The 26,953-nt window shown below is 40.2% G+C and overlaps 1 protein-coding gene across 1 annotated transcript in view; it reads left to right on the forward strand.

Moving 5' to 3' along the window:
• The window catches only part of DOCK2 (dedicator of cytokinesis 2), a 160,595-nt gene extending 140,953 nt beyond the window's left edge, over positions 1 to 19,642 (forward strand). Inside the window, exons 40-52 of the mRNA XM_064724696.1 lie at positions 802 to 906; positions 1,731 to 1,872; positions 4,206 to 4,287; positions 6,472 to 6,556; positions 8,066 to 8,152; positions 8,466 to 8,642; positions 9,163 to 9,246; positions 11,180 to 11,317; positions 12,720 to 12,847; positions 14,425 to 14,605; positions 15,908 to 16,028; positions 17,024 to 17,166; positions 18,942 to 19,642. Of these exons, the coding sequence (XP_064580766.1) occupies positions 802 to 906; positions 1,731 to 1,872; positions 4,206 to 4,287; positions 6,472 to 6,556; positions 8,066 to 8,152; positions 8,466 to 8,642; positions 9,163 to 9,246; positions 11,180 to 11,317; positions 12,720 to 12,847; positions 14,425 to 14,605; positions 15,908 to 16,028; positions 17,024 to 17,166; positions 18,942 to 19,016 (1,548 nt within the window). The 3' untranslated portion in view covers positions 19,017 to 19,642. The remainder of the gene's footprint in view (positions 1 to 801; positions 907 to 1,730; positions 1,873 to 4,205; positions 4,288 to 6,471; positions 6,557 to 8,065; positions 8,153 to 8,465; positions 8,643 to 9,162; positions 9,247 to 11,179; positions 11,318 to 12,719; positions 12,848 to 14,424; positions 14,606 to 15,907; positions 16,029 to 17,023; positions 17,167 to 18,941) is intronic.
• Positions 19,643 to 26,953: the final 7,311 nt, after the last annotated feature.

Consider the following 26,953-nt stretch of genomic DNA (forward strand, 5'->3'; position numbering starts at 1 on the left):
AATTGTGTCCTAATCAAGACTGGAAGTATTACAGCTCAAGGAATTAGAACTAGGTCCAAAGGATAGAAGGAGAATTTTAAAGGAAAATAAAATATTCAGTTACTTGTTTTCATGAAAATTGAATTAATCCAAAAAGGATCCCACCCCCCCAAACCTTTTTTTCTACTCCCAGTATTTCAATTGTTTAGGGCTCATTCAATAGATATCCCTGAATCTTCCTCAAAAAAAAATGGTGGGAATCAAAAGATGATGTTCTTGAATGGTGCTGTGTATAAAGAAAGCTTCTTTTGCTCTGTTTTTATCATGATTTAAAAGACATTTTTGCCAATTTAAGTTGCAGTGCTGTGTTCTCACAGACATAACACCTAAATGACACTTGGTACTTTATGGAAGAACTTGTTCTAAGCCCTTTACATGGTGTGTGCCCTTAAAATGAGCCTAGAGTAAAAACTGGAGTTGATCCCACACCTCAGGAAACATTTGAGGCAGGGAGCTTTTCCAAATGTCTTATTTCAGTGATGTTATCAGTGACCAGGGATCGCTTTGGTGGTTGCTTTTCTCCTAAGTTAAGGGTAAGCCAATTCTGAGGTCAAATATTAAAGCTGAAACCATACCAAATTTGCTGTGTATTATATTTGCATATAAATGTAAACAGTGTTTAATGTCCCCCTGCAGCCTCCTGTGTGAAAACTGATTATTGCTGTAGCTCATCAGCTGCTGGCTCTTGCATGTGTAGTAGAGGTTAAAAATGCATAGATAAAACCCCCAAACACAAGTAATTACAGTTGGTTTTGCTTTCAGATCCAGCAAGCAAAGTTCTATGAAAACATCATGAAAATTCTGAGGCCTAAACCAGATTATTTTGCTGTTGGATATTATGGCCAAGGATTCCCAACATTCCTAAGGGTAAACTTGATTAAATCTACTTTTTCATCTGTTTTGTTGTCCTGTTTTCCTCATTATTAATGTCCAGATTCCTTTTATGACCTCTAATATGCTTTAAACTGAAGTGTTCAACACCAACTGTCTTGTACTGCTCTAAGTTTTTATCCTGAATGGCAAAAAAACCCCCTACTTTAGGACAATTTTGGTAAGTCTGAACTGCTTTTATTCAAATATGCCAAATTTACACTCTTTTCTTTACTTTCCCTTTGTTTTGACTACCATGAGGGAAATCCAGGCTCCAAAGGATCTGGTTTTTCAAAGAAACCTGATGAACTTGGGGAGTGGTGCAAAACTGGATTGTTTTTTAAAAGGTCATTGTTTTAACCACAGTAGTGCATGAGTTCAGACTGTAAAAACAACCTAAATATTTGATATTGAAATAATTTAGTAGTTTCTTACTACTAAAAGCCTCTCTTACATACAACAATTAATAGGGAAGCTTTCTTCACATTTGGAAAGCAATGAGAGGCCCTGCTACCCAAGTTTAAAGGCCAAAGCTGCCTTGAAAACTTTGGGAAAACAGTGAAATGATAGGCTGGGGTTAAACCACTGTTACTGTTTCTGAATAATAAATCTTTGAGTCCAGAGTCTCCGGAGAGTCAGCGCTGCTTTCCAGCCCCTGGTCAAAATGGTGTTTGGCTGTACAACTGGTTGATATTCAGAAAACAGAAACCCCCATTCCAAAGCTTGGCCACTGCTGTGCCTTTGTGTGGATTACCATGAAACTGCAGCTTCTGCCTCAGCCCCACCCTGGCCAGGCAGTGATTCCCTCCTCATTCTTGCAGAACAAAGTGTTCATCTACCGTGGCAAGGAGTACGAGAGAAGGGAGGATTTCCAGGCCCAGCTGATGAGCCAGTTCCCCAGTGCTGAGAAGATGAACACCACTGCAGCACCTGGAGAGGATGTCAGGAACTCTCCTGGTCAATGTATCCTTGCACGTGGGGGAGATTGAGAGGGAAGGAGGGGTGGGAACCTTGTTGTTAGCATGAGTTTGTCCGTGTGTCTTGGTTTGGAAAGACAAGTGCCTGCTAAGGAAGGCAGGAGCATTCCCTGAAATGGAAAATGTAAACCCCCCCACTTCCAAATTGCTATAAATTTTAAATTAAGGGGCTTTCCAGCAAAAAAAAATGGGAGCAGGAAATAACAGTTCTTTATTAGGGAAGAAAATAAAAAAATAAACAATGCAGTACACTAGAACAACACTGCCAGAGTCAGAACCCAACCTGACACCCTGTGGGTCAGGGTGTTGGCAGCAGTTCCATTGGAATTGTGGCTCAGCCCTCCTGCAGTGTCAGGGCTGGTTCTGCTGGAGCAAGGGGGATCTGTAGAGAAGGATGTGTTCTTCCTCTGAAGATCCAGTGGAAGAAGAGGCAGCTGCTGTTCCTCTGGGGAATCCAGTGGAGAAGCTGTGCTGGTGTTCCAGAATCTCCAGATTATATCCAGGCAGGAATGCTTGGCTGGTGTTCCAGAATCTCCAGATTGTATCCAGGCAGGAATGCTTGGCTCCTCCCTCTGGGCTCACATCTCCCAGTGGGATGCTGCAGTTCTTATCAGCCATGCAGTGACATTCAATAGCTGTTATCAGCAGATGTGTCCACAGAGGGAGGAATATTGTGGAAGAGATAAAGAAATCTGCCCACTGAACAGAAAACAACTGCCACACAGATGGTAAATAGAATACAATTTGCTAGGCAGTCCAGGACACCGTGTGAAACAATAATTTCCTGAAGAGGTTGAAAGATTACCAACATGGCAGCTCAGTTTGCAGTTTTGCCTGCACGTCCTCCATGTCTTTTCTGGTTTGCTCCTAAGAGAGCTCCTGTTTTTCTGGCAGTTCTAAGGAGTCTGTCTCTTTCATTCGTCATAGAAACATTTAGGCTGGAAAAAACCTTTAAGGTTGAGTCCAACCATAAACCTTGTTCACCCATGTTCCCAAGTGCCCCATCTACATGTTTTTTAAACCCCTCCAGGGATGGTGACTCAACCCTTTCCCTGGGCAGCCTGTGCTAGGGCTTGACAGCCCTTCAGGGAAGAAAATTCATTGTAGCTCATACATGGTTTAGCTTTATTTTCTTCAAATGGCAAAACCAGTGTCACACACTAGAAGAGACCCAGTTTAAAGCAGCAAATTTTCTGTTACCTCACATTCATAGCTGTTATGTCCTGATGTTTAATTCATGTCTTCTTTGAGCACTGCTCTGAGTGGCACCACACTTCAGTATCACCTCCATTTCTTGGCAACATAAACATGTCCCAGGTCCCTCAGAAATTTTCTTAGGAAAATTAAATTACAAACCTTGTTAACCAGCTTCTAGAATGGCCTCAATTTTTCTTGATTAGAATAACTCTGATTATCTTTTTCTTCTGATTTGAGTCATTACTGACTGAGCAGATATGAGATCACCTCATTGTATGCTGATTTTCCTTTATTAATTTTCAAGGTAATGTTGTAATACTCCACATACTCTCTTGAGTCTGTTCTGATGGAACTTTCTGGAGGAAAAAGGGAATACTTTCTTTTCACACTGTTGGGACTGAAGTGGGAGTATTACAGGCTTGTCTAAAATAGCACATTAAGCTTGAAAGCCAGGCTCTCCCAAGTCTATCTTGTCTCTTAACTAATTAATTTTTTTTTTTTTGGAGAACACATGTTTCAGTCCTTAAGGTAGAATTTGCTCATCTATTTGCAAGGAGCAGGAGATAGGAAGTACTTCTGCACTTATGCAAAAGGATCTAACCAGAGGGCATGAGTTTCAAACATACTGAAATATGTAAGGATGTGATATATTTACTTACAAATACAGTATTCAGATTTTCAAAACAGCACTTCTATAGAAAAACGAAATCTCAAGTAAAAGGGCTATTCAGTTACAGATTTCAAAATAAAATGTTAACCATCATGACTTTATGCATGCCTAAAGCTACACAGTGAAACTGTTAACATCAGATATGGTTGATGTTATTTTTGTAAGTTGCCTGAGCTTAAAAATTTAATGAATGAGTCAGTGTGATAAATTCAGCTGCAGATATTCAAGCTCAGGAAATAATAAAAATATGCAGTTTAGAATTAATATGTATTCACTGGTTACTACTGGCAGATTTCTCCTTTTTTGGCCAAGGAAACTCCAGAAATGAAACCCTGAACACTTCAGATTTTTCATCAGATAATGTCTTTATTACTATTTTTTTTATTTCTCCTGCAGCCTACAGTATTTCATACTAATAGTTATTAACATGCCCTTAACTTTCACACTTTCAGACATCCAATGTTTTACAGTACAGCCAGTCCTGGAGGAGCAGCCTAGATTCAAAAATAAGGCAGTGCCTGATCAAATCATAAAGTAAGTGAATTTCTGTAGTAGACAGTATAATGAAATTCAGTCCATATTCTTAAATTGTCAACCATTATTTTGTGAAGTCAGTCATTTTCCAATGAATCTTGGAGTTTTTGTTGTATTAACTTACTGACTTATGTACTCCTAGAATCAGAGAACAGCTTGTGAGGGACACTACTCAGAGCTCCTTCCAACCTGTCCTGGATGTTCCCCAGGAACTCCATGGGAGAGCTTGTGCCCATGCACCACTGAAGAAATAACTCCTGGATGCAGGGCAGGGAGGTGGAATCTGTGCTTTGGGTTGAAGTTATTGAGATTTCAACACAGCTTCTCAGACAAGGGGTGGGGAGAGGGCTTTTGGAGGTGACTGGCAGTGTGAGAGTGGTTGAATGAAGGCTCTTGAATGAAAGACTCTTGTTATATCTTGTCTGGTCCATGCAGAATACAGAGGGGCAAAATGGTTTCTGCTGGTGCAATGGAATATGGGTTTTGTAAAGGAATAAAGGAAATTAACTGAGCAAAGTGTTTTGAGAACAGACTGGCCAAGAGCTGCTTCCAAACCAGGTGTGCCCTTGGTCTGCAGCTTTCTCTATGGAATCTTTACTGAAGTAGCAACTGACTCAGAGTGGAAAAATAAGAATCACCTCCCCACATACACCAAAGTAAATAAAGCAGATCCAAGCACAGGTCTGGTGTGACAGGATTTTAAAATAAAAAAAGACAGACCAAAAAACAACCCAGCCCAAAAAGCCACAAAAAATTGTGGCTCTAATTTCAGCTTCAACTCATTTCAACTACTGATTCATTTTAAAATCAGTAACTGAAAGGCAGATTATAAATGTGGTCTTGTTGGACCAGATTTAGGTGTAGAGCCAGCCACACTTCAAACTGCTTCAGTTTATGTAGCAAAGTGTTCCTTGTAAAGTACAATCTCTGCTCATAAGGGAGATTTTGTAATGGTTTGTCTCAGCTGCAGAATTCAACCAAACTGCTGATTACATCTGGGCTCAAAGATTTACTTTTATGAGTTTACTTTATTGGGCATTTAATTGTTCGTTACATGAGGTGTTGACAATGAATTTATTCTATCAAAGAGCTTCAATATATTCCTTTCAGCTGGAACTGCATAAAGGGATCTGACTCAGTGTGGCAGTATTTTCCAGTTACATTTCTTTTGTGATGAAGAAAATCTTTGCAGTTTGGATCAGAAATCATAGTTTCCTATGAACCAACATACCATGGTTTGTTTAACTCAGATGTTTGGGATTGCTCTATTTGTTTTTCTGGGCTTTCAAAACATGGTTCAGTTTTACTGGAAGAGATCTCTGAGTTTGGGTTTTTTTCTGCAAAATTAGCTTTTACTTAACAAGGGTTTAAATTTAAATAATATTTAAAAGGAATACTAAAAACACAAAGTAGAGATTTTTCTCTGGAAAGCAAAATATTTAGCAGCAGCAAAAAACTCTGCAGTGCCAGTACTAAAAGCCAAGTGGTTGCAAGTTTAGTGGAAAGATGTGCTCACAATGATGGAGAATGAAACATTAGCTGAATAGAACAGAATTTAATATGAATAACATGAATATAACATGAATTTTGCACGAATTTGCAAAGGATTCTTTACATTGGTGTACCCCTCTAGAAGCACTTATATACATTCTATTATCTATCTCACGAAATTGTTATTAATGGCTTGAGTAGTTTAATTTGTTGAATGTTGTTCAGCATTGAGAGCAGGATTGTTGGACAAGATTAAATTGCTTTTTCATGTGCCATGTTCCACTCCAGGTGAAAATACCTGCTCTGCTCAGTCAGTTCTTTGGAATGAAAGAGACTCCTTTCATAAACCAGGATAAAGTGGCAAGCAGGGCATGTGCCACAGCAAGACAGGAGAGGAAAAATCTTTTCTAGTCCTCCTGTAGATTTGAACATTAATCTGGAAGTTCTGGAATTTTTATACCTGGGAAATACACCCAGTAACAAGCTGAAGCTTAATACATATAAAATACTGTGTCTTGACTCTGATTTATAGATAAAGTAGTTGCCTTCTGAGTTTCCAGTGAAGTCCTTTTTTTCTGAGCAGTAAATTTACTTTTAATTAAAAACTCAACTACTCAAAATGAAATATTTCTCTGTGATAAAAAGATCCATTAATTTCTGGTATTTTACAATAGTAATTTTTAAATCTTTCAGCTTTTATAAGTCAAACAACGTGCAGAGGTTCCACTATTCAAGACCAGTCAGAAGAGGATCTGTTGACCCTGAAAATGAATTTGCTGTAAGTAAATTAACTACAAGGTGATGGATGTAGTTCTGGTAACTGAATTTTGATCCTAGCTCCTTGCTTAGGCTCAGATTACTCATTATATACACCTTAACTTAAAGATCTGGTTCAAAAAACCCAAATGCAAGAGTTCTCTGTTTCAGCACTACCCCTGTGTACTTAATTATGCATCACTGTTCCAGTTGCAGGTAAACATTGTGCAGTTAACATGTTCAACGTGTTTGTGTTAAGCAGGAACATTTTCTGGTACAGATTTTCATTAGGAAACAAGGTGACATGTAAATAAATATCAAATGCTTTGCTGCTTGTGGTTTGCAACATTTCCATCAGCTGCCAGGCTGGCAAGGAAGTGAGTGCTGTCTGCTTTCATGGGTCCTGTGAAATCTCACCTCATGAGAGAACTGCCTATGTCATTTTTACTCCCATGCCTGGTGGTGGAATGCTGAGGAATGGCCTTCACTCTTCAAATATTCTAAGAAATCTACACCACCATAAATTACTTTTCAGTGTTAAGAATAAAAATGTGGTGTCTGTATTTTTATTTTAGAGGTATCTGGTATTTTATGGTTTGTTTTGAAAAGCATCCTATCCAAGCCTTATGGCTAAAGCTGTGCTCTTGGCATACTGCTGGGAAAAGCCATTTCTTCCCAAAATGTACAATTTCTGTAATGTGTGTGCTGATTAGCAGAGTCACCACTTTCATGTAAGAGCTTCCTACCTGCAGTTAAATCAGCACCTCAGACACAAACTCTACTCTGACATCCCAGAATGTGCTGTCAGTACTCAGCAGCTCCTTGGCTTCCTTTGCAAACTAGACAGTTTTGGGCCCATTTATGAAAATACCCTGAAATGGTTTTAGAAGAGCTAGATTGTTGATGTTTTCATTGCTGAGGACGATAGATAAGGTGCATGTTTCATTCAAAGAGGTGGAAACTGGGACAACTGGAGTGTTTTCATTGCATCTATTATGGTATCCCTGCATGAGTTGTTTCAGAAATAAGGAGCAGCAGGGTAAATGAAACAGTGGCTATTCCAAACTATTCCAAATACCAACAGCCAGTCTTGTTCAGAAAAGAAAAATGAGAGGAACAAAAAAAGGTCAGAATTCTGGCAAGTTGTTATAGGGCTATTACTGCTTTTAATTGCAGAAATACCTTCTGAATGTGGAGGGAGGAAATATAATCTGGGTAGAGGCGTGAGCAGGTCATTTAATGACAGTTCTTTCATCTGTAATGGCAAAAATAGGGACACAGACTAAAAGATTAAAAGGTAATTTTTTTTCCCCTGCTTTGTGCAGGCTTTGTGCCTGAAGATGACCTAATCTGAAATCAGGAAAACTATTTGCTCAATCACTGTGCTAGATTCAGTTTGCAGTGTCTTTTTATTCAAAAAATATGCATATATTTTCCATCTACCTCTATTTCCCTTTGATATCTCAGAAGGCAGAAAAGATGAAAGTTTCAATCCTGAAATATCATTTTCTCCTGCTATGTCGTTTAATAGTCTATGTGGATTGAGAGGACCTCCTTTGTCACAGCCTACAAACTCCCAGGGATCCTGCGCTGGTTTGAGGTGGTCTCCATCTCCCACGTGAGTATTGATGTGCTCAAGGTCTGTCCAAATTGCAGCTATTCAACCCTCATGTGCAAACCAGTCTGCAAAATTATCAACAAGGCCACAGTTCCCTCTTTTTATACATTCAAAACCATTATTATTTACATTTAATCTTTCTACTGCTCAATACAGGATCAATATATCTTATGCCTGATTTATAGTTTCAGAACTGAACAGGTCTGTGTGGGTTTGCTGAATTGCAAAACTGTTGTTCATGTATATGAGTTTTATAAAAGCAAAACAACCTGTTTATATCTTTATGAACCTTTGAAATCTTGTTTCTTTGCAGTGCACAATTAGTCCTTTAGAGAATGCTATTGAGACCATGTCCACAACAAATGAAAAGATTTTGATGATGATTAACCAGTACCAGAGTGATGAGAACCTCCCTATTAATCCACTTTCCATGCTTCTGAACGGAATTGTTGATCCAGCTGTTATGGGTGGCTTTGCTAAATATGAGAAGGTAGGAGCTTTGGAGTCACTGTAAAGAACATTTTCAGGTGCACCATTTCACAATCTCCCTACATCCTTGTTAAAGTGGCAGTGCAGTGGGGATGGGGGAACAGGAAAACCATCATTCCATCAGTCAGGGGATCCTCATATCCTCTTTTCCTGGTCACCTCTGTCTTTGAAGTCAAACCAGAATAACTGAGCTTATCAATTGATGTAAAGCATGATACTCCAAATCTGTGCCTTTTTAGTTTCACTGTAAACTTAATAAAATAAATAATAATTTGGTTTCATAATAAGGGTCTCAAAGTCAGAAGTGCTGGATAAATACCAAATACATCTTTTTAAAAAGTGCACCTCAGTTCCCAGCTGATAGAGGGAGAAATTATCACCAGCAGCATCTGGCTGAGGACCATGCATGTGCCTCTCCTCTTTGATGACCAATATTATGATCACCAGCTGGGCTTTGTGGATTAATGCTTGATTTCTTTACATGTCAAAATGATGGACTGTATTTATTTTTTTTTCCTAAGGCTTTCTTTACAGAAGAATATATCAAACACCATCCAGAGGATACAGAGAAGCTGAACAGACTCAAAGATCTGATTGCTTGGCAGGTAATTTCTCACTGACAGCCACCACTGAGGCTTCACCAGGATTCCTTTGTTCCATTCCTGCCTAGCAGGAGAACACAGCATTGAGCTGATTGTGTCATTTCCACTTCTTTTTAACCCTTGAAAGGTATTTTGTACAACACATCATCTGGAATGGTTTATCAAATGCCACATATAGCAGGCCAAATTTATAATTAAAAGGGATGGGATTTCCAGCTTGGGTTGTATTCCTGAAGAGAAAACTGAGAGCATGACAAAAGTCATAATGATTTCATTAATTTCTGGGCTTGGCAAATGTCAGAAACTCTCTTGGGAAATAACTCTTTCCTAGAGTATTTGGGGTTTTTTGTGGAGGTTGGTTTGGGTTTTTTGTCCACTAGAAACATTAATGAAGTATTTGCTGCTCTCAGGATTTATTTTCATGCTCAGTGGCCCTTCAGGATTTCTGCTGTCTTTCTTCTGTGTGGTAAACAGCATGGAAGACTATAAGCAAACATTCTTATCTGTATCTCCAGAGGGGAACTGAATATTCTCGCTATACTGGCAGCACTGACGTTATTTGGCTTTACTATTTATTATTTTATATACTGTGTATGTAAAATAAGACAACCAGCCTGAAGAACCCTTCTGTCCTCAAGGAGGAAAATGCCTATGGAAGGTGGTAGCAGAAAAAAACATTATTTTGCTGAGATTCAAGGGAAAATGGCTCTTTCTGTTGACCTGATAATGATAATGAAGCAGAAAAAAACATGACCTCAGAAGTTATCTATTCTATTTCCATTAAACAGTCCAAAAGAGAAACAATTTCTATCAATAGATAGAGGGATGGTGAGAAATAGTGGGAGTTCATCTGGGATTTTACGATCAGAAATGAATGGCTCAAGGTGTTTCTCCTCATGTTCCACATCTCATTTTTGTACTCACTAGAAACGTCCAAGGTCAGGTTGGCTCTGAGCAACTGATGGAATTGTCCCTGTCTATGGCAAGAGGTTGGACTGGATGACCTTTAAAGGTCCCTTCCAACCCAAACTATTCAATGATTCCATGATTCTGTCTCTCTTTCATAGATGAGAAACAGCACAAATTTACTGTTCATTCCTCTCCCAGCCTTGAAATGAATCTTCCAAATAGTTTCAGTGGAATAGTTTGTACTATTTTCTTGATGTTTTTGAAGTTTCTTCCTGTTTCATTTTGATTCATCCTGGTTTGGTTACTATTTGAGTCGTACCTTTACAGTTTCTCCCGTGTCATTGCCCACCACAGCTTTGTGTGTGGTTGTGTTCTGGCCATCAGAATCTCTCCATGAACTCAGTGGGGTTGGCTGACCACAATGTCACCTGGCATTAGGAAATAAGGGAAATTGCTACCTTTCCCTGCAAATCCCTCTAAGGAGGACAAACATATCTGTCAGTAACAGATGGGCTTTAACACCACAATGTTAAAAGTTATTTTGGAATTTCACTTCCATAAAATATAATCAATGTGACAGGTGGATCAATGTTCACGGTATTTACTGAGTCAGAACACAAAAAGGAAGTGTGGAATCTAAGTGGATTTTACAAAAAATCCCAGATATTAATGCAAAAGAAATGTAAAAGAATGTAAAAGCTGAAGTAAAGCAGTTAGAACAGGTTAGTGGCAGAAGGGGAGCTAAAAGTATTTTGCACAAATCTCGTAAAATTAAAATATATAGAAGAGAGAAAACAGTTTCTGTGAAGCAACCAATATTTTTCAGAAATTTACTGGGAAAACCCATTTTCCATGAGCCTTTTCCATCTTGTATCTGCTGCTCCAAGCTGACATCAATGGGCAAATCCACCTGCCAGTCACAGGAAGAGATTTGCAGTTGATTTCCCAGATAATTTAAACAGAGCCAGAGAGGTTGTTGGACACAAATGAAAAGTCTCACCTTTTTTCTTCTTTTGTTCCTCCTAAGATACCTTTCCTTGGGGCTGGAATTAAAATTCACGGAAGAAGAGTTTCTGATAATCTTCGTCCTTTCCATGACCGGATGGAGGAATGTTTCATGCATTTAAAAGTTAAAGTGGAAAAACAATATGGAGCCAGAGAATTGGTATTACTCTCCTTTTAACCTCTACCCAATTTCTCTTTATTTAACACACATCTTCTTCTAAACAGAAACATGCTATTTTGTTTTGCTTATGGATTTTCTTGTGATATAAAAATAGTAAGATCTGAGTTGTGTCATCCAAGAGCTGATTCAATTCTCTGACACAGTAGATATTCCTCACTCTGGAAGATTTTTTGTATATTTTATTACGACTTAAAATTGCAAATCTTTTCAGCCTTATTGAGGAAGTAAAAGCAAGTTCTTATGTTTGTTCTCTTTGTAATTTTTCTTAGTGGTTTAGGGCTTTGATCTGCAATTGATGTCTCCCTGTGCCAGCCACTTCCAGCTGTGTTGTGAAGTAAAACCTGTCATGTGTATAATACTATAAATATTAGTTGAGAACAAACTGAAATATCTGGCAATTGAAGGATAACTTCTGAACACAAACTCCCCAGATAATTCTTGAATAAAATATTCTATCTGAGTTGTGCAGGGTAGCAAGAATGACATTGCCTGGTTTTTGTGATTAAATGCCAGTTGCTTTGGAAATTATTTTATATTTTTGCTTTCAGCATTGGTGATTTTATAATAGAATGTTAAAAGGGGAAAAGTAGCAAGTTTCTAATTTAAATTTTGGATATGTGCTGTATTATATACCTGTATGATGAAAATTCTATATATCTATCTGAATATGGCTTTTATTTTGCAATAATAGAGGCTGTAATTGCAATAATTTACTTGAAATTGTGTGATATTATAATTATGAATTATATATATTATAATATTTTTACTATATATTATGCATAATATATTATTTAATGTATAATATTGTATATAATAAATAATATACTATAATGCAATAATATACAATACATTGTATATTATAATGCAATAATGATATTCTAATATATATTTACATCTAATATATTATAGTGTAATGATATTATTATAATAATACATTATTATATAATTATAATTCTATGATTATGTATTGTTATAATATTGTTGCAATAATAATTGCAAAACCAGAGGCTGTAATCCACAATCAGAAATCTTGCCTCTTGCTTGAACGATCTAGCACTTAAAAAACCCAACCAATTTAAAATTTTGCAGAGAACAGACTTTGTGAATTGTGTTTAGGATGGTTTTGGGCAGGTTTGGGTTAAAAACCCCAGCCTATTTATAATTATTTATAATTTTGCAGAGAATGTACTTTGTGAATAGAGTTTGGGAGGGTTGAAGAGTAAGGACTCATCCAGACCCAGGACAAATCACAGTAATTAATGGGAGCAGACAACTTCTTTAAGCCAGGTGTTAAACACCTGCACAGCGTTGAAGCCCTGTGTTAGGAGGATGTATTAAGAGCCAGGAATTTGACAGGATGTGTTTCTGTTCCCTGCTATAGCCAGAGTTTGATGAGAAGAGGGTGGGGCGGCCGAGGTCGGTGCTGAAATCCTACCGCCAGTTATCCTTCATCTCCATGCGCTCCATCAGCTCCGACTGCAGCACTCCCAGGAAACCTGCCTCAGAAAGGTTGGTTACAAATACACTTGGTTATAAAGAATTCCTCTTTTTCAGTCCTGGTTTTTAATCAGTTTTATGAGATGAAACAGTAAGATTTTATAAATGCAATGAAAATCACCAGCAGCTTTTTTAGACTACACCAACATTGTTTGAAATTGTAGCTATCATTCCCTCTATGCTGAAAACTACAGTGTTTCAAACTTAATAGACAAAATGTGTTCAACTCCCATTAAAAAAAAAAAAAAAAACTGGTATTTCATTTTCAGAAAATAAATATTTTTAGAATTAAATTACTTTCTAAACACTTACCAAGATCTGTGGTTTTTTACAAGTTTCTTTTTAAACAGCTTTTAACTTAATTAGGATATTTTGTTTGTAAAGGTTGTTCCTTTTGTATTTACATTTTACAAACTTGAAAAGGAGGTGGAAGATTTTAGTAAAATCTAAAGTCTAGTTTTAGTAAAGTCTATAGTAATGTAAAATGCTTTACCAAATGGAAAACAAAGAGACTTTTAAATTTGAGAGAACAATTATAGGTATAGCTTTTTCATCCACAAATTGTTTAGTTCACTTTATAAATTATCTTTCAGGCACACAAAACTTCCTCCCAAACAAGGTACATATAAAACTGAACCTGTTGAGCAGTGTTTGATTATTTTTTAAACATCTAATCTCCCTTTCTGAGCAGTTCACTTTGAAAAAGTCCAGTGGTGTATGACCCTAACATGGAAGGGTTGGTTTTTAAGTCAGGCCTTGTTCTTCTTTGAGATTCCTGAGGCTGCTCCTGCTGCCCTGCAGAAGGGTGGAGCAGACAAACATCATTTGTGTGCTGCAGCACACCAGGACACCTCTGACACAGCCAGACAAGGCATCCTGCACCTGGTTTTGGTTCTTAGGATGTTAATTTGTTTCTAGGTCAACAGAGTGACCACACTTCTTGGTTTATCAATTTTTATGTTGTAACATAAGTTCAGTCCCATGCTCCAAAGGTTGAGAAGGGAGTAAAGCCAGCACCAATTTCATGGTTTGGTTTTTTTTAATGAGAAGTAGCCCAATTTTTAAACTGTAAAAATTAGACGAAGAAAGAAGATGGAAGGGGGGGTTAATCTCTGGATGTGTGCAGTCTTGTCCACTTTTATTATGGTGAAATACATAGGAGAATGCATTTAAGACATGGCAACAGACTGCAGTACTGTGCTCCACTTTGGTCCTTGTACATCCAGAAGAGCCTGCCTCACTTTCAGCACCACCATCACCGCACATCAACTTGCCATGTGAGCTCTGCTCTGTTTAGTTAAGCTGATGCACAAATCTATAAAGAGGGATTTGAGCTCATTTTAATATTTGACGTTCTTCACTACATTTTAAGATGGTGTCACACTGCCTGAAGGCATCTTATTTGTATCTCCAGTTGCCAGCTGCTGAAGCACATCAGATACTTTTTGCCAGCAGTTTGCAAGGCTGCCTAGAAAGTAGAAGGAGAGAATGACCTGCATTTATATTTCATGGGGAAATGACATCAGAATACCAGCAGCTTTTAAAATATCACTAAGAAACTTGTACTTTTCTTTCTTTTGCTCCTGCAGCTTTGATCTGGAAGCAGTGCTACCAAAGCAAGGAAAGGCAGAAGCAGAGGAGACTGCTCCTCAAAATAATCCTCATCCTGAAGTCAAGATGAGAAGGTCCAAAAAAAGAACAAAAAGAAGCAGTGTGGTGTTTGCTGATGAGAAGGCAGCAGCTGATATTTCCATCTCTGACATGAAATGTGTATGTCACTGATTTAGTGTTTTATAATCCATGAAAAAGAGGACATTACCCCTTTCCTTAAAAAAGGAAAATATATCCCAGAGAACTGCAGCTGTCATAAAGGGAAGGATGCAGAGATGATCTGCCCTGCCATGAATGAAACATGCGCGATGCTGCAGAGAAAACAAATCAGTGAGAAAATCAGATCATCCTTCCTGGCTTCTGGTGACAGATACCAGAGCTGTGAGGCTCTGGCAGATTCTGGTTAGCTGCAAAAGGAGCACTGTGTGGGGAGGGTTAAGCTGCTTTCCTGTGGAGAGGCAATTGACTGTGCTGACATTTCACGGCAGCTCCTCGCAGTCAGGGCTGATTCAGAAGTGATGAGCCCTGGACGTTTTGTACCTTGTTATGGAACATGCAGCTGTTAGGAAACTGCAAGATTGCAAACACTGCTCCTTCAATGGTGCCAGACTGAAGTTTGGAAGCACTCCATAGATCATCCAAGGGCTTTTATTGCCCTGCTGGATCATTCCAGTGACTTATGTCACTTACACCGGGCCTTTTTTATACACACAGTTTAATCCTGAAGAGAATTTGATTTTAGTGTATGTCCTCTAGATACACAGGCCCCATCTAAATTAAAAAGCCAGGCAGTAACAGATTGTTGAACTACATGGAGGGAGCATAAATAATTTGATCAAAAATGTTTGAAGGAATCATCAAAGGTAAAATGAATGGAGTAGAAAGCCAAGGCTGTTTGGGGAAGCACAGAGAAACTCATGGATGATTATGACTGTCTTACACTGCATGTCCTTGTGCAAAAGAGAGATAAAGCACAGTCATCCTTTGAGGAGCCCTGATATAGAAAACCAAGTAACACCTTTGGCTTTTGATGAAATTAGATAACACATACACCAAACTGCGGGGATCCCACTGTGAATTGAGTTAGAGGATTTTCTTCTGCTTCAAAAACTCAGTGACAAAGCAGCCAAGCTGGGCATGTTAATGCAATAGGAATTAAAATGAAATGTTTTCAAAACTTCATTTTTCTTTGCAGATCACACCCAGAGTTGTTTGATGGTATTATGCCAAAAATAGGGTAGGAATTCAGATTTCAGGTCACAGATTACTTCTGTAACTTTTTAGAATTCTCAATTCTTTAGAATTGAGAATTCTTCTCATTCTTTTCTATGTAGAATGAGAAGTTTTTATCTAACTATAAATTATCTGCAAAATTGTTACATATTTTTAGATTGTACTTCATATGATACATGAACCAAAGTCTCAGTCCCTCAATAACGCTGGGGCTTTTTTATTTAACAGCTATCAAGGAAATACGAGTTCATGAGTGACACCAACCTCTCAGAACACGTGGTGGCACCTCAGAAAACTTCTGTCCTCAAGCAGATGAGCACTGTCAGTCGTTCTATGCCTACTATCGCAGGTAAGGTGCTTACCCCAGGGTGAGAATTCTGAATTTTATTAGGATGTTAAGAAAACAGCAATGAAGGGTTTGCTCCTAGCAGGGCTACAGCTCTCTCCACCCTTGTGAAATCCACTGGGACAAAGATTATAGTGGAGGAGTGTTCTGTGCATGTGAGGCTGTACTGCTCCAAATGCTGGGTAACACCACAGCACCTTGTGCCATAATGCAAATTCTGTTACTCCTGGAGCTCTGGTTTCACTTCCTTGCACAGTGTGAGCATTCCTGCTGCCTAGAAAGAGGCAAGGTTTATTCAGCTTCCCTGCTCTGTAGGGTCTCAGGAGCACAAACAAGGCTTACAGCCAAGGGCAGTGTGAGAGACTGGGAGAAATGCTCTGTGCTGTGCTCTGGGGGATGAATATCCCCAGAGCTTGCCCCATAACAGGATTTCAACTGCTGGTTTTGAAGCCAGAGAGGAATCCCATAGATTGCCTTACCAGGGAGGCAGGGGAAGCAAGATAACACAGCTGGCCCCAGACAGATGTGTGAAAGAAAAGGAAAAGTGAGACTGAAGTTGGAGCTCATCTCTAGGCTGGGGCACACAGACAAAACAGGCCCATTTTCAGTCTCTTTTACCCCCTTGCTCCACAGGACATCCCATTTCTTAGCCTGCTTTTCATCTACTCCTCTCACTGCCCCTCTCTTTCCAGATGCCTGAAACAGATGTTCAGCACAACACAACAGCCTGCCATGGCCCACTTCTCTGGCATGTGTTTATCTATTTTTAATTCTTTGGCCAGATTGGTTGGTTTTTTTCACTGTTCAGTTTCAATGTAATGAAGTTTATTGTTTCCCTATTATGTAATTTTTTATTCTAGGGTTATAGTTGGATTAAAAATGTCTCCATTTTTTCTAGTCATTGCAGTACTTCACAATTTTGAGTTCTGCTTTGTCTTACAGTCTGACTCTCCTTTTTTGGTTTTGTTTTGTGTAACCAATATTGTTTCCATCCTAAGGAGTAACTCTGTCTGTCAGCACTGTGGCATCTGATGAAACAATTGCCTCACACAGGCTGAGCCATCCAGTGTTCCCTTCCACCTCAGATGGTGACAAGAAAACCTTCAAAAGAAAGAAAGTGAACCAGTTACTTAAAACAATGGTAGGTCCTGTGTGTTTGGAGGAAGGGGGGGAAAGGGATGGGTTACATGTTCCTAAGTTCTGTGCTATGAAAATTAAGTATTTTTGAGACAAATGGGCTCATAAGGGAAACTCTTTGCTTTTGTCAGAGAGAGGGGTGGAATCAAAGCTGGCTGGGGCAGCATTTCCAGTGGGGGAGATGCTGGGATGGATGGATGGATTCAGGGATGGATGGAGGGATGGATGGATGGATTCTGGGATGGATGGATTCAGGGATGGATTCAGGGATAGAGGAATGCAGAGATGCAGGAATGGAGGGCTGGAAGGACTGAGAGATGCAGGTGTAGGAAGGATGCAGGGGTGGAAGGATGAAGGAATGCAGAGATGCGGGATGGAGGGATGACGGGGGATGCAGGGAATTGGGGATGGAGAACTGGAAGGATGGAGGAATGGGAAGGATGCCGGGATGGAGGACTGGAAGGTTGCAGGGATGGAAGGATGCAGGGATGGAAGGATGCAGGGATGGAGGGATGGAAGGATGGAGGGATGGAGGGTTGCAGGGATGGAGGACTGGAAGGTTGCAGGGATGGAGGGATGCAGGGATGGAGGACTGGAAGGTTGCAGGGATGGAGGGATGCAGGGATGGAAGGATGCAGGGATGGCGGGATGCAGGACTGAAAGGATGCCGGCCTCACCCCCGTGTGCAGCTCCGCTCCCGCACCGCCAGAGGGCGCGGGCTGCCCGCCGAGAGCGGAGCCGCAGGGCCGGAGGGGAGCGGCGGCTCCGGGCGGGACCGGGCCGGGATGGGAGCGCCGGGCCCCGAGCGGGCACCGCCCGGGGATGCTGCGGGGAGATGATGAGTGCGAAGGGGAAATCGGCTTCTGCTGGAGCTGTCACTGGTTTAAAGCCGGCTGCCTTCCTCTAAAGTGAGGAGCGTTTCACTGATGTCTGAAATTTCCACAAAATTAAAACTATTTCATTTACTGTAGTGTTTGACAGGAATTTTTTTTTTAATTAAAAAAAGGGGGAAAAAAAGAAAAACGAGAAAATAATATCCAGATTAGCTATTCAGACACAGAATGTGAGGGTTTTCCTACTTTGAAGGTAATGGGAGGGTGACATTTAATGCAGATGTGGGTAGCTACCAAGGAAAGTATTCTGGAATATTTTACATGCCAGCTTTTCTGATCTTTCAATGCAAAGGGCTTGTTGTTTTGGTTTCTTTTTTCCTGGGTAATGAGTTTAATTTATATTCATTACTTTCTGCAGTTTTGGGATTTTCTTAAAAAAAAAAAAAGGATTATGCCTTCAGGGACCACATAGCAACATTTAGGAAAGCCTTCAGTTAAATGTGCTCATAATCACATTTTTTCTGGTAGAAACAAGAATAACCTATTAACATGAAGTCTGTAGCATTTCACTTATATGCAATTTATCACACACTTGCTCATTTCAGACCCAGGAGCTGCAGCTTTTCAGCACTATCTCCTCCACTCATATTTAAATTTAAATATGACAGAGGATTGAATATTCTCTCTTACATGGCAGAAAAAGGACCAACTGCAGATAAAAATCCACTTGTGAAGTGCTTCATAACATGTTTGGAATCATGTGGATGGGTTTAAATACATGTTTAAAGTTTTGCAGAATAGAGAAATTAATTCAAAATATGCAGGGTTTGGTCAATGTATTTTTTCTCTGGCTACAGCTTAAAGACACAAGTAATTATTACACTTACTACTGAATCCAGCACAGAATCAATGTTAACATATGAAATATGTTTTGGTGTTTTTTCAGCGCATTTCCAGAGTTCTGGAAGATGGAAAGCAGCCTGTGGAGCAACATTTCAAACCCTCACCAACAGATCTGTGATCAAATTTTACAAGACTACTTCTCAACTGAAAACAATTATATCTACACACAAATATTCTATTTTGGAGCACCATCTACTCTGAAGAAAGGCACTGATGGAGAACAACGCCTCCCATGGGCTCTGCTAAGTTACTTGTGATACAGATGCAGGAATTACATTTGAGGGAAACACTGCAGGATGTGGGACAGAAACCTCTGGCTGTACAGGTCAGAGGGAGCTGGGTGTTGGACACTGCTTGTTCCTGACATGTGTGCCCAGCCAGCAGCAAGGCTCCCTGTGTAATGCAGCTCAGGGCTGCTCTTGCCAAACAGCAGAGTTTGGGTTTTCTGGAGCTTGTACAGACATCCAGATACCCTTAAATCCTTGCTGGCACTGTAGCCAAGGCAACAGATGGCTCAGCACAAAATAGCCACTGACAATTTACCATGTGGCTGTAGCTGGATTTACAGCCACAGATCCCTCTGCTGCTCCCAGCCCTGTGCTCTGTACCTCAATCTTCCCTGGATGGTTCTGTGGCTGTCACTGCCTGAGCTGTTTTCAGAGCAGCAGCTTTGAAAACATGGAAAAGTTTATTTACACATGTGCAAATTGACCTTACATCCAGCAGCATGATGAACAAAAGCTACATTTCCTGCTGTTCAATAAAATGTTACAAATCTGTTTTATTTGCCCTGACTCTTTCTCCCTGACATCTGCAGGAATCATTGTATGAAAGTTAATAGTTTTTTACTGCCAGCAAACAGAATTCTACAAGCCCAAGTTTGCTGGGTTCAGATTGATTTTCTGAGTCTGAGGTGGGTTGGGAGGTGATGCCTCACTGGTGTGAGGCTCCACAGCCCTGCAGGTCAGCACCTCAGAGTCTTTGTAACCTGGCAGCTCTTTCTCTAAGTGTGTTCTGTTCTCCAGATAGAGGAGGGTCTAAAGGTGAATAATTGATTTCCTTCACTCACCCCTTTACATCTCAGACACTGACACAGGTTTATACAAAGTAAATAAAATATGTTCATGTACAATGTTGTGGATGAGGGGACTGGCCTTGTTGCCATTTCTACAGATTTGGGAAAGATAAAGAGGTTAAAGTTATTTCTTGCTGTGGAGTTCAATCTATGGAAAGACATCTGCAGTTTGTTTAAACCTAAGTTTTTCTATCAACACTTTAGCACACAGTGTGAGTAAATTAGTTTTATGAATTTAGCTCTCTTTGCAAGTTGTCGGAGTGAAGCTGTTTTCTGTAGGAGTAGTTAGTGATTGTTTTCTGTGAAAGGTTTGGAAAATTTGCCATTGGAATTAATGCTGCACCTTCACCAGAATAACCACAGACAGCAAAACAAAATGGGCCCAGATTTAACACTAACTACAGTGTTGGCATGAGTTCTGTTGGAATTTGGGTTTCACTGTATTTCATTTGCTTTTCACAGAAATTTGATAGTACTTCTGAAGAGGCACAAAGGAAGAAAAATGTTTTCCATGAAAAAAGTCTTCTGTTTCATAGAGAAGGTAGAAAAATCAAAGGTTGCAGGGTTCACGTTTAACATCTTGCAAACCTGGGGGAAGAGGAGGAAGGGTGTCAAAGCTGTCCTTCAATATTATCTGAAGGTACCCTGAATATAGCAGAAAATAAACAAGTATTTTAAAAGAAAATTTTTGATTCTAGTGGAAATGAGTAAGAATGATGATTTAGGAACTGTTTATTCTTTGTGAAAATACTGTTAAAGGTTCCCTTTTATTTATTGTATCTTGCAGAGACATTTTTGGGTGAGTGGAAAAATTGAGTTTTACTTCTAGCTGTTATTATAAATTGTTATTGAAATACTGTGACTCAAAATAAAGAAGTAGAAAGAATGGAAGTGAAAGAAATGCCCAGAAAGAAATACCAGGAAGGAGGGAGCACAATATCCAAAGGATGTTTGGTGTTGGGTGTTAAGACAGTGGTTCAAGATTTCTGCTTGTGTTTTGCTCAGGTTTTAGTAGTTTTTGGGGAAGGGTTTAGGTTCACATTTAGTTTACTATAAATCAGCGATAATTTTTTTTCATTGTCCCACACCATAGATTGTCCTTCATAGAACTGGAGTTTTAAGGATGTTTGGACAACAAGCTCCAGCTTTTCACAAGTTTCCAGAAACTGTGGATACTCACATTTAGTCCAGACAAGCAACATAGCATGAAGGACAATTGATGCCCTGGGACAAAAAAGTGCCAGCATGGCAACATCTGTTTAAAAATGTGAATTAGCACCGGTTGCTGCCATGTGTGTCATGAGCTCAACAGGCCTTTGGTTCATGTGTGCAGAGGTGGGGGACAGAACCTGTATTTGATATTCTTTGAGGTGAAGCACAGAGGGCAGAAATTTCCTCGAGGACAGGGTGAGGCTTTGGCTGCTGTGAATTGGTGCAGCAGGAATGGCTCCAGCTCTGGAATGGCTTCAGGAACCCCACCACGTTCTCTTGTGCTTTTCTGTTGCAGTTATTTCCCCCCTCTGTGGCATTTCCAGTTGTCTGGCTGGTGGCAGTCTGGTTTTCTCTCACATGCACTGAGATAAGGACGGGGCTGTGTGATCTGTAATTAATGAGCTGTTTGCAGGGCAGGGAAGCTGCACATGCAGCTGAATTTGATGAGCTGACCTGCACTGAGCTGTTACACTGCAATGACCTGAGATGCATTTAAGCTGCACATTGTAGCTCAGTTCAGGCAGAAATCTCATTTTTACCCAGACACAGGTAGCTGGGTGTCTCTGTGGACTGTAAAACCATGTTGGAGGTGCTGTCCAGCCCCGGGAGCCACTGTGTCAGTGCAGCACAAGGTCTGCACAGCAAATGTTGGCACTTACCCAGTCAGGGCACTCAGGAGTATCCTCACCTGACCTGGGTATCCAGCCAGCCCTTGTTTGTGCCATGAAATTATACCAAGTTCTTATTATGAAATTATGACTTAAATATTCATTCTGGGGGGAAATTAATGCCCTTAAAATCTAATTCAAAATTAGCTGGTGTGAGCTATAGGAAAATGGTCAGAGTCTAAGTCAATAAGGATCAAGTTTCTGAGGAGGAAGGAGAGTTTTATTAAAGATTTTACAGACCTTAGGAACACATTGTTCTGGAACTTGAATGTGTGATAGTCCTGTGTACCTGCCTGACATTGAACTTTTATCTCTATCACACACAGCCTGTAACCTTCTTTATTAGACAGTAGCAATTGTGGGTGAGTGGCACAGTTTGAGTTGGAAAAGACCTTAAAAATCAACAATTTCCAGTTCTCAGTGGGGGTCCTGGTGCCACACTGGTTATTCTGTGGGGACTCCACTGACACATGAGACATCACTGGATCTCTGCTTTCATTTGTTCCCCCCTGACCATGGCATGAGGGCACTGTCAGAAAGAAGAGGCGTTAAACACGTTTTTAAAATAGCATGATAGGAAAGAGAAAGTGGTTTTATTTTTTATTAAATCTGCTTTCTGTTTAAGTCAGCCACTGTACAGGAGTTGTGTTTGAAGGCACCCAACCACATAATTCTCTTGCTCACTTCCTCTGCTATTTTCAAGGATTTTAGTTTAAGTATCATAAAAATACCAGAGGTTCCTTTTTTGTTGTTGTTGTTTTCTTCTAGCTTCAGAACAAAACTATTCAAATGATGTAGAATTTATCCCAGAGACTGGTTCCATACATGCCAATGTCAATGGGGATCATCCAGAACTAGGGCATATTGTTTAAAACAAAAGCAGAGGTCAATTCTCCAGAGTGAAGGAAGATAAAAGGAATAACTTAAGCATACACAGCATTTTTCTCATTTAGAAATCAAGAGAAATCAGTGAATTTAAAGCCAACTTCTGTTTTCCAGACCTTTTTTTTTTAACTGTTTCCAGAGGGGGGAAGAAAACGAAATAGTTTAAGGATTCTTTCTGTCAGTATTTTTTGGATGAAGAGATGTCCGTCTTTTTAGATGCATCTCTCTGGTTTTTTGTTAGGAATATGGAAGCTCCCATGAAAAAAAAGCTTGCAGTTCTCTCCTATCCTGGGTGCCTTGGAGAAATCCCTGCATAGAATTTATATTTCCCTGCCAGAACTCAGTTCCTACTTGCTCTTAGGCATTCCAGGTCCTTCTGAGGGGGAGCATTGAGCAACACTCCAGGCTGCCCTCAGCTGTAAGGACTTCAGCACTGGCAGTGTTTACTGCTCTGGGGTGAGGAGAGGACTTGTTCTTTATTGACTCTGTGTAATTGTCTGTTCTGATTTGCTCTTATGATGCAGAGGGTGCTAAAGATTAACACTGTAAATGAAGAATTGCTCTGCAAACAAACCTCGGGTAGGCCACGGATTTCATAAACTTTTAAATGTTAGATAAATTTAATCACGGCTTTAAAGCGAGGCCAGTTCGATCTGATTGGGTTTTGGACAGAATTATCCTTTTTCAATGCAGTTTTTTGTCTTCCAGGATAGCTGACAGCTTCTGTGTGCCATGAGGGATCTTTCCTGTGGCTGAGCCTGTGATGAGACAGCCCCTGTGAGTGTCTGAGCTGGAACAAACAGAGTGTCAGTGAAAATGATTTTTTCATGTGTATTAATGCATCCTGCAGCTCCAGATGCCCCATTCTGTGTGGGGGTATTGAACCTGCATTTAGTACCAGGTTCATGTGGCAGGCATGACTGATCTCCCACCCTCAGTTAACCCTTGAGAGGCCTTGCCAGTGCTGGGATCAGTTCAGCTCATGGCAGGTGGCTGCTGATGGTGTCACCATGGGTTTAAATAGCACAGCACAGGTGGTGGGCATCAGAAAACACTTATTTAAGGGATCTGTGCCTTGGCAAACCAGCATCCAGCAAAGGCTTATGTAGGTGAGGTAGCAGGAATCTTGTGCTGTTGTAACTAGAAAAAGTCTAAACAACTCTCCAGGTTCGACAGATATTTTGAGGGAAGGCTTCCTGTGGAATGTTTATTTATGTTTTTATATATAAGAAAATAGCCCTGGATAGAGTAACTTCAGATACAGACCTTTGTATTTTGTATGGGATTTTATTGTACACTAAAGTATGTTATGATTGAATACTGGGATTCTACAAATAATGAGGAATCCAAAACCTTTCTTCAGTTGCTGTGACATGGATGGTAGTACTAGTGCACAGTCCTTGAATTCAAACAGTCTTTCTTTACGGCTGCATTTGGTCTAATTTCACAAGACAGGAAAAGATGAATAATGGAAATCAGGATGGAGAAACAGAAAAGAAAAGAAAAAAAGAAAAAAGGAAACTAATCTAAACCAAAGACATCTCTCAATCCACCAGAATTTCCACGGAGAATTCCAAAGCAAATGAAAGATTCTAATAGGAAAAGGTTTAAATTGTTTCCACGTGGAACGGGATATTTTTATAGATCCAGGTGACCCTGGCCAGCATCAGCAGGACAGGAGGCTCCGGGGCAGCCGTGCATTCCCAGGCAGTGACACCGGGTGGCGATAGGATGTCGCGATACCCTGCCCGTGTCGCGGCTGGCCCGTGGGGCTCGGTGACAATCCTGGAAGCGCCGGGATTAGCAGAGCCCTGAATCCCTGCTCACAGGCCGGGTTATCTCAGGCTCCAGCGCTCCAACCCGGCTGCAATAAAACACCCGGAGTTATCTGGGCTCGGGTGTGGCCGCAGAGAACTTCCCGGCGCTTGCACAGATTCGCGTTCCAGCTTTAGTTTCTATTTAATTTCCCCAAGCGTTTGTGTAGTGCATGTACTAAAGGGTGCAGAACACTGAAAAAACCTTTTTTTTCCTTAAAAAAAGGAAGTTATGTTTTCTGAAAAATTCTGTGATTCTAAAATGGCTTTTCAATGAAATCTCCAGTTGAATGGTGGAGAGGGAGAAGCTATTTATCCTCACCAGCAAATACCTTGATGTTGAAATGTGACTGAAAAAAAACCACTGGCATGCTACTTTTTCTTTCTATAAATCATTGAAATTAATGAATTCATTTCATTGTAATGCACAAGGATTTAACTCTGAAGGGTTTTGGAAGCGTGTTCAGATTAATTTCTTTGGTACCCATGTTGATGTTCATACAAGACTTCATTTCATTTTAGCACCACTGATTACTGGCATAAACACAAGTTTAGTGGTGAGAGTGGAACAAGCAGATGGTCTGAAAGAGGGAACCCTGTTGGGTTCTGCACAGAATTATCCTTTTTCAATGTAGTTTTTTGTTTTCCAGGATAGCTACAGCTTCTGTGTGCCATGAGGGCTGTCAAAGTATGATTGATTGAAGGGTCTGTATTTGTATTAATTTCCTTTAACTGGGAGGGACACCTTGGATTCTACCATGAGAAGGATTTGTCACAGAGTGATTCTGCCCCTCTGTGGCAGATGTGACCATGTCTGTGTCCCTCAGCAGAGCAGATCCCATGGGAAATCCCATCCACAGCATCCCAGCCAAAGGGAAGCCATGGATTCCTCACTTGCCTGTGGCCTGGCACAACTGATACACGAGTCATGGGACACCTAATCCCCTCTACCATATTTATTATGTTTTAAGAGATGGTAGAAGGAGTTATGACTGCTTTTATTATCATCATTCTCATGTCAGAGAGCAGCTATGAGACCTTACAACGTTTCACAACCTTCTAAAAACCCAGTTCTAAAGTTGCTTCAAAAATCCACAGTGATTTTGTTCTGGAAGGCTTGATAAGTCTAAGGGCATTCTAGCATTGCAGCACTTTTGGCACAGATCCAAATGATATTGCCTTTTCCATTAATTTAATGTTCAACCTGCCTTTCTAGAAATAAAGCTCAGTTTCCTGGGTTTGCAGTGCTGTATTTTAAATTTTTTGCTCTTTTGTAATGTCCTTGAGATGACATTGCTTTGCTGCTATAGCCTGTTCCTTCTCATGGTGTGGTTTATTTTGTGGATATGCTGGGCAGGTGATTAGTGGAATAAGACATGAAGACTTCCAAAAGTAATCTACTGCACAACTGAGAACATAGAGAATTTTTCACTGTGTGAAAATGTCTTATGGATGGAAACTGACCTGTTTCTGAATTCAGGGTGTGAATTGTTTGAAACAAGGTGGGTTGCTTGGTTTATTGACTTGCATGTGGACCCTTTTCTTTTAAAAACAATTTTCCCCTCTGTGACCACAGGAATTGTTTGTATGAACTGTGTGCTGGTGTGTGCACACCTCTCCCCAGTCACTGCATTTCAGACACACTGCCATGTGTAGGTTACTGTGGAGTGGAAATCCTGAGTTATCTGAGTTTAAAGGAAATTAATCTGAACCTTTCTTAACCCAAGATTTCAGATATTTTCTTTTATAGAAGGGTAGTCAGTGTGAGGAAATACTACTGTTGGCTGGAGTAGAGGGGTACATGGAGCTGACCTAAAAACCTATGGAAAACAATGGTTCAGCCTCAACCCTGCAGATTTTGGAGCTTCATTCAAGAAATTGAGAGGAGCAAATATTTGTACAACACAAGAGTTGTCAACAGTCTTTGGTTTGACCACAACCTGTGGCTGACCAGGCTTCCAGCTGGTAGAGACAGGCACCCAGGGCTGTGCAGGACTGGACTGCAATAAAGACATTTTAAAAATATTATGCATCCTGCCTAGTCAGACCTTACTGACCCAATGCATTTGGAAAGAATGATTATTAAACTTTTTCCAGCAGCAGCCTCCAATTTGTTTGCAGAGATTTTAATCCCTAACCAAGGTCTGTTAGTATAGCTTGGTCAGCATATAAAGAGGCTTCTTTATATGGAAGCCTCACTGGTTTTCCTTCTCTTTTCTCCACTTCTGGGGTTGCTGCCTTCTTCCAGCCCTGCCAAAAGCAAGACTCTCAGCGAAGACCCTAGGACAACACTCCTGGTTAGACTCAATTTCCTTCAGTTCTGACTCAGCCACCACAGCTTGAGCAGAGCAGATTCTCTCCTTGGCTGCAGAGGAGCATCTGCAGCAGAGGAGCTGCCCAG

This window comes from Zonotrichia leucophrys, chromosome 13 (assembly GCF_028769735.1).
Source record: "Zonotrichia leucophrys gambelii isolate GWCS_2022_RI chromosome 13, RI_Zleu_2.0, whole genome shotgun sequence".
Classification (NCBI taxonomy): domain Eukaryota; kingdom Metazoa; phylum Chordata; class Aves; order Passeriformes; family Passerellidae; genus Zonotrichia; species Zonotrichia leucophrys.